The 15,308-nt window shown below is 38.1% G+C and overlaps 1 protein-coding gene across 2 annotated transcripts in view; it reads right to left on the reverse strand.

The window, feature by feature from the left end:
* The window catches only part of TRIQK (triple QxxK/R motif containing), a 63,830-nt gene that overhangs the window by 13,602 nt on the left and 34,920 nt on the right, over window positions 1–15,308 (reverse strand). For both annotated transcript variants that reach the window (XM_040546464.1, XM_040546463.1), the window contains exon 3: window positions 1,058–1,143. In XM_040546464.1, coding sequence (XP_040402398.1) covers window positions 1,058–1,143 — 86 coding nt within the window. The remainder of the gene's footprint in view (window positions 1–1,057; window positions 1,144–15,308) is intronic.

Below are 15,308 nucleotides of genomic sequence, written 5' to 3' on the forward strand. Positions count from 1 at the left end.
AAGCACTGTTTCGTGATTATAATAGCAAATTCTGGAAGACAACCAAATACATCATCTGGCAGCTCAACAGCTGTTACAGCTTGGTAGTAATACCTTGGCATTTGCTACAAGCTATAACTTGAAAAAATTGATTTCTCATCTGCCAGAAACAAGAAAATGTTCTCCTTTTAACATTTCTAAAGTTCCTTTCACTAGAATACTCAGGTGTCTGATCTTTTAAAAACAAAACCAACAAACAAACAACAACAACATACACAACATTTTTTAACCTTCCTGCTAAGCTAATTGTATATCACTTTGATTCAAAAATAAGTATGATGGAAAAATATTGGATGCCACCTAAACAAACAATGTACATTCAGCCAAACTCCATTCTGATGATACTGGATAGAACATAATATTCCTGATTGCCTTCCTTCTTCATATTCACAGCCATGATCAGCCAGCCACTATTATACTTCATACCAGCCTGGAACAGGGACATTTCCAAAACATATTTCAGTCCCTTTCCAAGTATTTTGCTGTTAGCTAAGCCTACTGTTTTCCAAGTCAGAGGTAGTACAGAAGAATGTAGACTGAGATAATAATGCTGTGAATTTACAATATTTAACAAACACTGTCTTTAAATGACATAAGAAACTTATTCTAGAACGCCTAGTTCTTAGAAACAGGTATAGGGCAGGAAGAGGAAGAAGGGAGATGTTTTGTGTATTGTCACTTTTGTAACAATATAAAATCCTTAAAGCATTTGTTTTGTGCACAGAGTGGCTCACAGAAAAGATCAATTTTCTAAGTATACAATATTTTATTGACATTAAAGTATGCATCATTACAAGAACATGGACTACTTAAAATCCTTTAGTGTTTCATCTATTCTAGTTATCTTAGGGTTAAGTAAAAGCAATCCATCATAAATATTTTAGATTCTGGCATTCCACTTAGATTTTGAAGTGTCATAAACAATATCTCTCAGAAATCAATATTCACGCAGTACATCTATGGGGAGAAGAAACAAGAAATACACAAAGGTGGGATAAGCTATCAAAGAGAACTCTACCTTCACGCCTAGTGCAGTTTTCTTGGCCTCTGCTTTTAATCTTGTTGCTCTTAACATAGGCCTGGTTTTCTTATAATCTTGTTTTCCTAGAGCAGAAAAACACATTTATTGAAAATGATGAAAAAAAAAAAAGATAAAGAATGTCAGCAATTATTTCAGTTTGAAAGACAGATCTAACGTTTTGAAAACATCCCCCAGTTCAGCACTTTAACCAGAAGCTGCTTTATAAGCCAGGGGCCCAACCAGTGCAACAACGGTCCTCAGCACAGGTGATGATAGCAACAAGCAAGAGTTGATAAATCAGTGCAGAACTTATTACTCCGGAGAGACATCCAAATACACATACTGACAGCCACCCACTAGTACAATGTTTACTAAATTGTTCTGTACGCATCAGACAGCAAATAAGTAGATTAAAGACGGATGATGTTTTTTTCCCTCACTTTTCAATCAAAACAAAATTTTCATTATTATTTTTGTTGGTTAGTCATCTCTAATGCACATATAAATGTGTAATACGTGACATTCTGGTGAGTGTAAATGTTTCATCATTCTGAACGGGAACATAATTCATGAGTAGCAGAACTCGGAGACATGCAGGTCAGTCCACGTAAGCATTAATAAAACCACTGCTTCACACCATCCGTTTATAGAAACACGTTACACAGAATCCTCTAGAAGTGTCTTAGATGGACTTTTAAAAAAAATACGGGGACTACCTCTTGCAGCCACTAAATAGTGCAGCCAAGTGTTTCATTACTGTGAGTCTACATGAACCGAGTTCAGAGGAAGACATGAAAGTACTTAGAAATGTCATAAATCTTTTATCTCAACTTAATAATAAAGCATAAAATACTTGATATCTCTCAGGTATATTTTTCCTGCTTAAAGGCCCTACTACTGTTGTACTGTATACTATTAACCATAGCCTCTTTAAGTCCACAGAAGTCAAGGTACTGATACAGTCAGAAAAGGAGGAGAAGGAAAAGAAGAATACTCAAAGAAAATGCTCAGAGGGGTAGAATCTCAGTGAAACCGCTTTGTCTTTTCAAAAAAGTCCTTTCCTCCACCCCCCACCTGCCCCATGCGTACATGCATTTTGTCCTTTTTCCCTATTTACAAAGCTGAGCTGCAATGCTTAAAGCAGAAATCTTTCATTATTTTCTTTACCACTAGTTTTACATCTAGGTTTCATCGTTGTTACATTCAGATAACTTAACCTTTCCTCTAAAAGAGTGCTCAGTAGTTTTGTGCATGCAACGCTCCCATTTAATCTGCCAGATGGGGCCTTATGTTCACAGTCAATAGTGCAATCTTCTCATTTCATTGTCATCTTCAAAATTGGGATATTACAGCACAGTGGAGAAATTCTGAAACATGAATTGGAAAAGAAAGATCTTCTCCAGCAATATCCTGAATTCATGGAAACACACTTCTACCTTTGTCCACCTTTTCTGTTTCATCTCTCTGCTCATACTCAACGCAGAGCTCTTCTCTGTGTAGAATATTGTGGATGTTGAACTCGCATTATGAATTTGCTCTCATGGTATAATCTCTCCTTAGCCCTGGGGATTATATATTGTGAAGGTCTCTGTATTATCCGCTGGTCAGGTATTATTCATAAAAGAACTGAAATAACTTAGAAAATACCCAGTGACAAATGGAAAAATAACCAAAACCAAGTGAAAAAAGCATATATCCAAGGAATCTTCTTAGAGGATGGAGTGAAGATGACAAAATGACTACTTATGACTGATGTTCCAACATATTCATCCAGTCAAAATATCATATTTACAGGACAGGATGACTGCAGCATTATTCTTCATAAGTCAATGCTATCTAAAAACAGGATGCAACAGAGAGCGGAGTGCTGTAATATTCTGAACAGTTACGGAAAGAATTGCAGGAACAACCCAAATGGCTAAGTCATGAGATGAAACCAGCCTGAAAGACAATGTGTTTCTTCTTCCTAAAGTACTGCAGTCGTACCTTTGCAATGAAACAGTTAAAGAGCTGTCAGAATTTCCATTATAAATGGCAGGAGTTTATAACTCATAAAAATTCACTCCAGGGTGAAATTTGGCATAGGTATACCCCAGTCTTGAATTTTTTTTTGTTTGTTTGTTTGTAGCCAACTTTCAATAAAGTGATGCAGCTGTTCTTACTTACTCATGAACAAACTATAGAAATTTATCCATCTGATATGTTTTAAGCACAACAAATACTTTCGTTTAGAAGTATAAAACTGACAAGGACTAGGTTCAATTTCAGTTCTCATAATTCAGATTTGCTGTTCTCCCATCTGGGGTAAATAAAGCAGGACAGACAGAGGTTTCCCTTCCTGTGATGCCATGGAGTTAGATAACAAAAACTAGAAAGCTTTGTAAGGCCCATTAGGAATGAGAAAAAAAGTCAGATGCTGATCCCCACCTCCTCTTCCTCACATTGCCCATTCTCCCTCCTCCTCTCCAAGGACCAACTGTGAAGGTGACTAGAGCAAGCGTAAATATTACACAGTCTATTCCTAGAAAAGGGAAAGATTATTGGTGTTCCTTCCCTCAGTGTCAAGCGTTCTGGTACTGTTTATTCCAGTACTGTGGGTATGGCTAAGACTAGATTCAGCTTATCCAGAGAATACGTCCAGATTTATATTAAATCTGATATGAACAACTAAACCCCCCTACATAACAAATAGGCTATTTTAATAATGACTCTAGAGCTGGTAGTTCTCCAAATCTATGCACCTGTCATGAATTTACCACTCTCCTTGCTAAACGTGAAAGCCAAAGGAAAAAGATGTATATGGTAGGGAAACAGTCTGAGTCCACGAAGTGCAAAAGTTTAAAAAGGGCATCTGTGAAGTCCTTTGTAATGAAAACCAGATTTAGCTATTGTACTAAAAGACTCTTAAAACATCTGAACTTTCTGAGGCCTTGGGACAGACATCTGCACTACAGGACTATAAAGAACTATGAAATGCAAAGCCCCTATCACGTGAACACTGATCATTACCACCTGGAAAACAAGCAGAAATAAATAATAATAGCTCCCTATGTTCTTTCGAGTCTGCAATTTCAACCAGTTGGAACACGTATATTCACACTCCCAATTTCTTCTAGTTTTATCTACCTCATCATGCAAGCTTTCTTGTACATTTATCTGTCAGAGTCATCAGCTAAAGCTGTTTCTTCTTCCCAGGAAGTGACCGTCAAAGCCAGTTAAGATGGACTCATCAGACAAAGCCTCATTTGTCTGCTTTACCCGATGGCTATTCAAGACAGAGAGTTTTCCTGAGGGAACATAGGAAGGCCAGAAAAGAAGCCAAAAACATAGAATTGGAAAATTTCCAGACCAAATCTTACTTTCTGTATTACCTAAGCAAAATACTTTCCTCTTTTACTTCTTCACATTATCATTATTATCAATTCTTCATTCCTTCTCTCAAACTCCAGTGCTGACTTTCCTTGTTTTGTTTTTTTTTAACAATTTTTTTTTTTACAAACTCACCACTTCTGTCTTTACAACTTTTCTGAAGTCCATCCATCACTTTCTTTCAATTTTTAAGGCCAAAGAACTAGTCCATGATAAAGAAATTTTTCTTACTGACTACAGCCATCTCCTCCCTGCTTCTCTTGCGCCTTGCCAGTCCCTCCCAAGAGCAGCTGCAAAGACCATCCACCTTTCCATTTCAGTGCTTGAAGTTGTCTTCAGAAGCTCTCCAGTGCTCACCCTTCATCCCACCCCTTTATCCTGTCCTTGTCTGCCCATATTTTTTTACTGCTCCTTGGGTGGCAAAAGGACCTCAGTAGTAGCTGAACAGAGTTGTGCCCATTTAGCAATCATGCTTTGAAACTTTCCAGGAGTGGAAATGACTCTTCTATTAGCTGTAGAATTAGAAAAGCGTAAAGATAACAGTGAAAGATGGGGAGAGTTTTTCAGCTACTAAACACAGCTGTATTGTGAAAAATGCCAAAGTGTTTCCCTCAGAGCAAATGTTAGGTATTCATAAAATATGCAGCATAAAGTTGTTTCTCCTCATGTAATTAGGATTAAAATGCTATGGATTTCACAAGAAATGTTGTGATTTTTCTCTATTCACACTAGAGAACAAGATCCCAAATATCTCCTATTCAATAATTTTAATAACAGATTAGAGATGACCCTATCTGGTATATTCAGCATTGGTGTATTCTGGTATATTCAGTATTCTCTTTAACTAAACATCCAATGGCACCACAATTAATGCAAAACTTAGACTAAATAACACATATGAGCTAGATAAGTTCATTAAGTCCTGAGTGATATATTTTTTTTTTTTTACTCTGCAGAAACACTGTGACATTACGAGGTACTATGCATAACTGTATTTTTGCATAGATAACAAACTCTGTAACACGTGTAACTGAGAATGCAACGTGCTGAGTGCAATATTTTAAGAAAATGGACTACACCTAAGATTTTGATTAAAGATGCTGCCATTTACCATACAACCTGAGCCTATATAATAACTTCTTAAAAAAAAATAGATTCCTGATCCTTCTAGATGTTTACTCTTTCATTCCAACAATAGCTTATTACTGGAATTGAATAACTGACTAAAGACTGCCTCTCTGCTTTTCAATTCATCAGGCTTAAGCAGAAACAGGACTGCATCTTTGGCCTTTGTTGATACTGCTGTCCAAGCTTATTATCATATGAATATCTAGTTATTGTTTTATAAATGTTCACATTTCAGGAGCTCTCTGCTTTCTTTTCTCTCAGTAGACTTTACCATATCCACCTTCATTATCATCATGTGGCAGCACTGCTCTTTGCCTGCATTTGCTACTTTAAAAATTAATGCACTGCTATTTTCTGAATACTGTACTGCGTAAGCTGCTTATGAGTACATTATGCTATCAAGCGAGCACATGCAGAAAAGCTTCCTAAACTGTTATTCTTTCAATGAAAATACAGCTGGTTCTGCTTCAAAGGCACTTCTTTTCACCTGCAAATGGACTTGCTCCTACACTTATTCCTCAATTCATTGTCTTTTATTTGTGTCTGCAAATCTTTAATTGCCTTTAATTAGAAAAAAGTAAATTCAGTGCTTTAATCTTGCAAATACATTCAATCATAATTCTGTCTGGGATGAATACCAAGTTCTATTCACTGACTGATCTTTATAACAAAGGTATATAAATTTATTGTCCGTTTATATAGACCACACCAATTAAGCCACAATGGAAAAGCAAATAGATAAGAGTCAAAATATTTGAAATGAGAAATGTGCAATCTAAATTTAATTACTCAGACGAATTATTTGAAGATGAGTTATTTACAGCATGCCAAAAAACCTGACAGATAGTAAAATTTGCTAATCAACATTACAGATTTAAAATTCCTTTCAACACTTTCAGTATAATTTGTAGCAACCAACAAACTGCTGTCCTGAATCTTTCTGTGCTGGTATTATAGTCATAATCAAAACACTAGTAAGATTTTTTTCCACATCGTAGCAATACATTTCATATGCTAAAGTATTGTTTAAAGCGTAACAAAACTACAGCTACTGTGTAAATTTTAGCTACTGGTAGTAGTTTAATTAAAATACATTAATGTAACTGATGCTGACACCCAGACTAAAATGTATATATAGATAATTAGAAACTAGAGATAGACTGGAGTAAGCTTTACTGTCAAACTGGAAGTGTGAAACAGTACACCTAGTTAAGCTGAAATCAATGTCATTATTAGTATTATTATTATTGGTTTGAATTAGTGAAGGTTCCAGGAACCCTCCTGTGAAATCCTACTGAACAAGGACAGAAGAAAATGATCCTCTGGACTTTTTAGGTTTTCCACAGTCTGCCTTTGAGCAGCCCCTTGATTTCCCCACTGTAACAGGGGTAACAAAGTAACAAAGGGCCACAAAGATGATGAAGGGCCTGGAGCAGCTCTCCTACAAGGAAAAGCCTAGAGAGCCGGGACTGCTCAGCCTGGAGAAGAGGAGGCTCAGGGTGAATCTCATCACTGTCTATAAATACCTGAAGGGAGGGTGCAATGAGGGCAGTCAGGCTTTTTACAGTGGTTCCCAGTGGCAGGACTAGAGGCAACAGGCACAAACCGGAACACAGGAGGCTCCATCTCAATGTCAGGAAGCACTTCTTGATGGAGTGAAGGAGTGACGGAGCACTGGCACAGGTTGCCCAGAAAATTTGCAGAGTCGTTTTGCTTGGAGATCTTCAAAAGTCACCTTGCCATGGTCCTGGGCAATCAGCACTAACTGGCCCTGCTTCTGCAGGGGGTTGGACTAGATGATGTCCAGAGGTCCCTTCCAACCTCAACCATTCTGTGAAATTCTGTGAATCAGTAATGTAACTGATGTGCACCAAAGGAATTGCCAACATGGTTTTACTAAGGTCAGATCGTGCCTGACAAATATGGTGGCCTCCTACAACAGGGCTACAGCATGGGTGGATAGGGGAAGAGCATCTGACATCATCTCCCTGGACTTGTGCAAAGCATTTGACACTGTCCCCCATGATAACCTTGTCTCTAAACTGGAGAGACATGGGTTTGATAGATGGACCACTTGGTGGGTAAGGGATTGGCTGTATGGCCACACTCAAAGAGTTTCAGTCAATGGCTCGATGTCCAGGTACAGATCAGTAACGAGTGGTGTTCCTCAGAGGTTGCTATTGGGACTGGCACTATCTAATATCTTTGTTGGTGACACAGACAGTGAAATTGAGTGCACCCTCAGGAAGTTTGCTGATGACACCAAGCTGTGTGGTGCTGGAGGAAAAGGGCTGCCATCCTGAGGAACCTGGACAGACCTGAGAGGTGGGTCTGTGCGAACCTCATGAAGTTCAACAAGACCAAGCACAAGGTCCTGCAACTGGTCGGGGGCAATCCCAAGCACAAATACAGGCTGGGTGGAGAACAGGTTGAGGAGAAGGACCTGAGGGTGGTGGTTGACAAGCAGCTCAATATGGCCAGGTTGGATGGGGCTTTGGGCAGCCTGGTCTAGTGGGAGGTGTCCCTGCCCATGGCAGGGGTGTTGGAATTAGATGATCTTCCAACCCAAATTGTTCTATGATTCTGTGAATCCAATAGTCTGCAAATACAGCAAGTTAACTGACTCAAACATTCAAGTCAGTTTGTACTTTCAACAGTTCCATAATTTTACAGTAGTTTATTTTTTAATGTGATGGAATAAAGTTTATTTTTTTTCTATATGCCCTGAAACTCCTGCAAATGGACCGTCTCAGTAGCAGAGTTTTTAAGTGCCTTTATTAACGCCAGCAAGTTAGGTGTCCGGTATGGGGAAAGTGTTTTCTCAAGTGCTTTGTAAAATCATCCAGATCCACAGAGGTATCAATGCACAACTATCACTAAGATGTGTGTACAGAAGTATAGGCTTAAACCTTTTTCAGAGATCTTAAACTAGCCACTGTGCATTCAATGAGTAATAGAATTTGAATCCAGTGAAACTCTGTGAAACTCTAATCATAACTGACATCTATGTCTTAAATACGCATGCATCATCTATAACTCTACAACTTTAAATTTGGAAATAATTATTGGTCTGGGAACCTCAGAAAAACAAAATTCCAAAGAAAATTCTGGCCTAACCTCAGTTAAAATCAGACAGCAAATCACTTATCAGTAACTGTATTTAGGGTGTTATAATCTACCTTCGAGAATTGGTGCCAGAACTCTAGTTCATACGCATGAAAACAGGACCAAGCCCTCAAGTATTTACTATAGTTTTTTGTGGTCTCAATGTCACACAGACTATTCAAGTACCACTCTTTTCCAGAGAAACAGGAAAGAGGTTTTCTTGTTTTTAATTGCTGTGATTACAGAGTTTTTGGAGTCTCAGGTTAACAGAAACACTTTGTTATGTCTTACACATACTCAAGAATATGTGTGTACTCAGAAAAAGCATGAAAACCCCCCACAGCCTCTCTCTTTTTTATTCAGGTTTAATGGCAGCTCAAATCACTGACCATTTTTCAATCTTGAGAGACAGAACAGCTTGACACTAATAATACATTTGCAAAGGACACATCATCATTTAACACAACATTAAGTGCTCAGGGACAACTTTTTACCGTAGACACAATGTGCTCTGAGCTCAGGGTTGACATTTAATGCTACAAAGATAATCCAACCAGTCATTCATGAGGGGTAAATTAATTTTCAAGCAACTATATTTCAGCTCTAAGCCAACAAGAAGGATGCATTAAAATGAATAAGTTCCTTGTATGCTGTCTGCAAGATTAAAAAAATAAAATAAAATCAAAATATAAAGCATCCTTAAATATATCAAAATATACCCATTTAATTATTGCTGTCTTTCTCCAATTCCAAAACACAAGTCTGGTAATATTTGTTAAATATAATATTCTGACTGGAAACAAAATCCCTTAGAAAATCCCTCAGAATTTCCTCTGAGTTGCCATGAAAAGCAGCATTAATGAAATGCTTTACATTTAAAATCTCAACTAGGGATAGGTTGACTATAACAGGCAATTAGGAAGTATAGAAAGGTGCTAATTCGAATACTTTTTTAAGGAACCTTTCAAAAATATACATAAAAATTTAAGAAAAACATTTCAAAAAGCTGGTTATCAATAACAGAAAAAAAAATCAATACTTTAAATCAGTTAATTCAGTCATGAAATTTCATTATTTTCAACGCCTGCAGAATATTTTCAATTAATTAACCATAACAAAGGTTATGAAGAACAGCAGTAAAAATACTGATATTTACTAGACAGAGTTTGATGGGCATTTTTTCATACATTCCAAAATTAAATAATCTTTTTAAATCTTTTGCTTAAGCCCAACAGGTGTGTGCTGACAGCCATTAAAAAGTAATAGCTCCATGTAGCAAGGAGTATCTTGAACACGCATGATGACAGCTCTCCAATTAACGTCTCCAACAATCTCTCTAACATTTTTCACTCAGACAACTATGAAAACGTTAAATACCTTTCTTAAAAATAAATTAACATAATTAATTCAAAACAGGTCACTGGGTGAGTGTTTCGCTTCTCTTCTTCTCCGCTTACATAATATATACATGCATTAATGTGCATATGTAGTTTTGAGCACATTTTTATTACTTTGCTATGGAACAACTACCAGCATCTGCACTTTCATATACACAACCATGTTTTAGTATAAATTCTGAAACCGAGGAAAGCAAAACAAAAATGTGACTGCTGAGGAGCGAAGTACCAACATTAACATGAGTACAAGCATGCTTTTATCAAACATTTGATTAGATTTTGGGGAGAGAATGGAAACTATCGTATGGTTTCTTTGACGATCAGAGGTGTGAAAAAGGCAGCACAATGTGTGGTAAGGGCCATATAGCACACAAAAACAGCCTGCTTTTTTGAGATAGGCTGAGCCCAGCTCCAACTTGGCTTACACCGATTTTATTAACTTTGCTGGCTTCAAATAGAGGAAAATGTGATATACCCTGTAACAAATGGAAACAGAGTTACAGACTTATGGTCAAAGTTTTCTAGGAAGACAGACACAGTATGCAGCACGATCCTTCCAGAACCATGCAAGGTCTGCGAGTGCTCCTTCGTTCTTTGCAATCTCTGTCTTTGCAGCCTCAGTCTTTCTTTAATATATTTTGTTTTATGGTACACTCATAACCTAACCTAATAGGTAAAAAAGCTGAACAGGAGGAGATCTACCAAATAGAAGCTATGTAGCAAAGGCAAGAGAAAGGGAGTGTCATCGTCATCGTCACTGACACTCCAAGTATCTGGAGGACCTTCCAACAACCATGTTCAACACAAACACGGGAACTACAGAATCACAGAAGACAGGTCTGGAAGGGATCTTAGAAGTTACCTTGTTTGTGTCCTCACCCCAGAGGAAGATGAAGTTTACTTAAGTAATTATCGATGGATGTTTGTCTACATAGTTCTTAACAGTCCTTAAAAAGGGAGACTGCACAGTCTCACTAGTTTTCCCCTAGTTCTTCACAAACTTTATCATGGAAGTTTTCCTCATGTTCAATATCTAACTTAGATCTTCCTTACTGAACTCTTAGAACATTACTTTTTGTTATATCCATCATAAACTTGGAGAACAGTTGATTTATTACCTGCTTTTTTTCATAAGGTAATCTTTTACTCCTACCTCTTTACTTTCTCCCATACTGAATTTGCAAACTAAATTCATCATCCCATTTACAATTAAAATACTGGGTCCAGAACAGATCTCTACGGACCCCTCATTACACTTTTACAAACAGACACTAAACCATTAATAACCACCAAGTAGAGTTTTCATAACAATTTGGTACCTATCTTAGACTAGCTCCATATTCACACGTCTCTGTTTTTTTATCAGAATACGCTGTCAAAACGCCTTGATAAAGTCGAGGCATATGGCACCTCTTCCTTTTCTCCATCCTTAAGATTTGCTACTCTGTCACAGAAGAAAATCAGATTGGATTGACAAATCACATTGGCTGCTACTTACCTCCTGGTTGTGCTGTAGATTCTTACAAGACACCGTGTGTCCCTGTCCTGAAGGGTGTGAAAGATGAGGGAGCTGCATTCGATCATTTATGAATATTATATGTCCCATCTGTTTGATTGTTATTGTGATGTTGGCTGTATAATTACTAGAGGTTAGCTCCAGTAAGAGTGAGCCCGTCCTTATGCAGGAGGGCATAAAATGACTACGAACAGTTCTCCACTGAGAGTATTTCAAGAGGATAAAGGAAAATGTGGAGACTGACAACCAGGTCACCCCATTCAGCTGCCCACAGTAAAACATATCTGTGTAACAGATGCTCCACAAAACATCTTCCCTGTTCTTCTCACCCCCAAAACTACAGAGACAGAAATTTCTCCCACTTTCTTAGGTAAAGTTACATTTTTTTTGACCTTACACAGAATATGAGTGATTGAGGTCACAGGAGAAGTTAAAGATCCCCTGCCAGCGATTTTTTTTTTTCAAAAAAAAAAAAACAACACACATGCAAATGACTCTAAGACCACGATTCGAAGAAAACCAATACCCCCTCTCCTCTTTCCCCACTGAAGAAAACCCGTTCAACACTCTGAACCAGAAAGAAACTCTTCCAGACAATGTCTCTGGCAATAAGTTTAACCTCTGAGCATATGAATGGACCAAAGCAACCACTGCCTAAAAAAACATTTTCCATACTGGTAATGCGAAATTTATTCCCAATTACTCTGGTGTATATCATGCTGGTGCCAGACAACATCACTGAATCACTCACGACAGTGGTTGCTGAATAAGCACCACGGTATCACCACGCACTGTAATATTAAACCTTCTGGATAAAGGGTCGGTGGTGCTTCAGATCAGCAGAGCTTCTCTCCCCCTCTGCTACAGTTAACCCCTTGCTACCTGATGTCTCCAAGAGTACCGATTGCAGCCTGTCCCTGGGGAGAATCACAGTGAGACAGTGGCACCCCAGAATCACCCCTTCACCCATGCCCCTGCAAGTATTAATTTGACCAGTATTAATACATAAGCTGTCATTAAATCCTATATCTGATTTTAGGAAAATCAAAAAAGACTTGCAGCAAACAAAGAACTTTGATAAAGTCACATTATGAGTCAGGTGCAGAGACTTGGAGACAATGCAGCTAAAGAGAGGCTAGGCTGACTTCCTTCTAACGCCTGCTTGATGAAAACATTTTTTTTAACATTAGCCTGTCTCTTTGCCACCAAGACTAAAAACATTCTTTGCTTCAGACTGATGTGCTGGTAATTCATCACCGGTGGTCGCAACTTGCTGAAGAAAACCTTCCCAACTCTGAACTAAATCATACCTGAATTGGAGCTAGAACTTGTGTGTAAAGGACTAAATGGAGAGATTTAGTCCAAGTATGAGATTCATGGATTTCACCTAGGAGAGGAGAAGCTGCACGACCTGAGAGAGACACCCTATGAACACTCGCAGCCAGGAAAAACACTCGAGGACAACACTTGATCTAAAAAGGGACAGAGTGGGGGAAGGAACTAAAGACATCTGGGTGAAGGGACTTGCATGAGGTCAGGCACCAGAAGAATGGCACAACTGTGATCCTGAATGTCTTAACTCCTGATCCACTGTCTTATCCAGTGGATAATGCTTTTCTCAGAATTGAAAATAAATTGGATGCTGTCTGCCAAGATGCAGTAATTCCTTACTAGTAAGTCATATCATTCTGGACCAGCTGTATATTACAAGACCATCCCAAAATACAAGTTATAATTTATTAATTCTGCCTAAGTAAAAGGTTTGCAGTAATACTGTCAGCATTTGCAGTTCTCACTTCAATGAAGCACATTGCAAAGGATGCTTTGTCAGACCTATATATCACTGTCACTCCAGGAGTCAATGCACTGACAGCCTTAGCAGAGGTGGATGTTACAGGATACTGTGAAAGTGATTATGTAAGTTGGAAAAGCAGGTTTCTGGAGTCTCACTCCAGCAATGCAGAAATCAGAGGCTTTTAATGGAATTAGCGGAGAAGGGAACATCTCTTGTATACATCACCATTATCCCTTGAGATCCTAAAATTACCTGTGAGGAATAATCTCTCCAACTCACTCATAATTTTAGCACTCCTAAGAACTACATATCTTCAGTTCACCCATAATTTAAATTTCTTTCCTTCAACAGAAACATCACCTGACAGGTCTTAACTAAAAGTGAATGACAGCAATAGCAGCTTACTTGTAGTGTAAAGGAAATGCATATTTATGAGCACCCAGAGTAATGGCTGATGGACCTCAGAACTAAAGGTGTAATAATGTCTTCAAGGCACATCAGAAGGCACAATTTTACCTTCAAAAGCCAAACTGGGCTACAGCCAGTGAGGAGATCTGTGTTTGTATTAAGATACTAAAGCTTGCTGCTACAGAAAGAAATGAAGCATGTCTGGCCTTTACGTTTATCTTTACTTTTCCAGACTTACTATTCCATCTTTCTTTCCCCTTTGTGAAGGCTCATGGAAGAAGAACTCCATGTGTGTGTGCAGTGTATTAGAACATGTAAAATAACAGCATCTTACTCCAGACTTCAGGACTGGACTTGATGCCTTACAGGAGAATGTCTCATATCCATTCACTGCACTCATCAATATAGAAACAAGAATAGCTAGACTTGGCTTTACACCTCCTCTTTAGGCATATACCATTGGCAGTTAACTAAAACACCATATTTTTCCAATCACATTGCCATCAGAGCAATAGCAATGAGTTTATCTGAGACCTTTTGATTTTATTTCATTATCTCCAGAATCAGCCCTCTGTTGATGTTTCTATGAATCAAGTCAGTCTGTTTCAGTAATAGTTTTATTTTGAACCTGACTTCATCATAAGCAATTTAAATAGTGAAAGGCGTCTATGAGGGCAGTTTACTCAAAGAAGAAAGGACTGCTCCCAGCATAATTTCTTTCCAAAACTTAATTCCATAGGATGATCTTCTAAGTATGTTGCCTCTTGTAGAAAACATAAAAGCTGGAGAGACTGCTGAGGAAAACAGCCTAGAGTCTGGAAAACTATTCTATTAGAGCAGATAAAACATGGGAGCTGCTTTTTATTCCTCAATCTGCCACAAAATTATTGTATAACCCTGGGAAATCTCTTTCCCTCACAAGACTTTGGTACTCATCGAAAACTCTGAGATGTAATGGTGTAATAGAAGTGAAAAACGCTCATGAGTGTTATCTATTTGAGATGATTCTCTATTGGCCTATATTAATTTATTTTTTAATATTTTAAAATTACATTTACAAATATAATGAGAAACAAAAAGTACCTGAAAAAGTAACCGAATCTGCTAGTGACCCTTAAAGTCAATTTCTTATTCATTAAAAATGTATGTTAAATATTTATAAACCCATGCACAAAGCAATTTCAGTTTCTGGAATTAAAAGCATACACAAATACTCTAAATTAAACAGAAAATGAACTTTTAGCTGTGCCTGCTTCCTCAGAAACTCTTACTGTTGACATTAGTCTGATCACCAAGGTCCTAAGTAACATCTCCCCTCTCTTTTTCTCTGCTGAAGAAATCTCTTCATGCAAAGTCACCAAGTTTGGCCTCAAGGGCGATACAGGACACAGAATTTCAGCCAGGCACTGTTACGTGCAGCCCAGCAATTCGGTCCTGGGTGAGGTGCATCTGCTGGGGGTTAGTCCTGATGTGCAGCAGCAGCAGAGACTCCATCGCTTCCCGTGGCAGGGTGCTCCCAACGGAAAGGAC

Source organism: Cygnus olor, chromosome 2 (assembly GCF_009769625.2).
Source record: "Cygnus olor isolate bCygOlo1 chromosome 2, bCygOlo1.pri.v2, whole genome shotgun sequence".
Taxonomy (NCBI): domain Eukaryota; kingdom Metazoa; phylum Chordata; class Aves; order Anseriformes; family Anatidae; genus Cygnus; species Cygnus olor.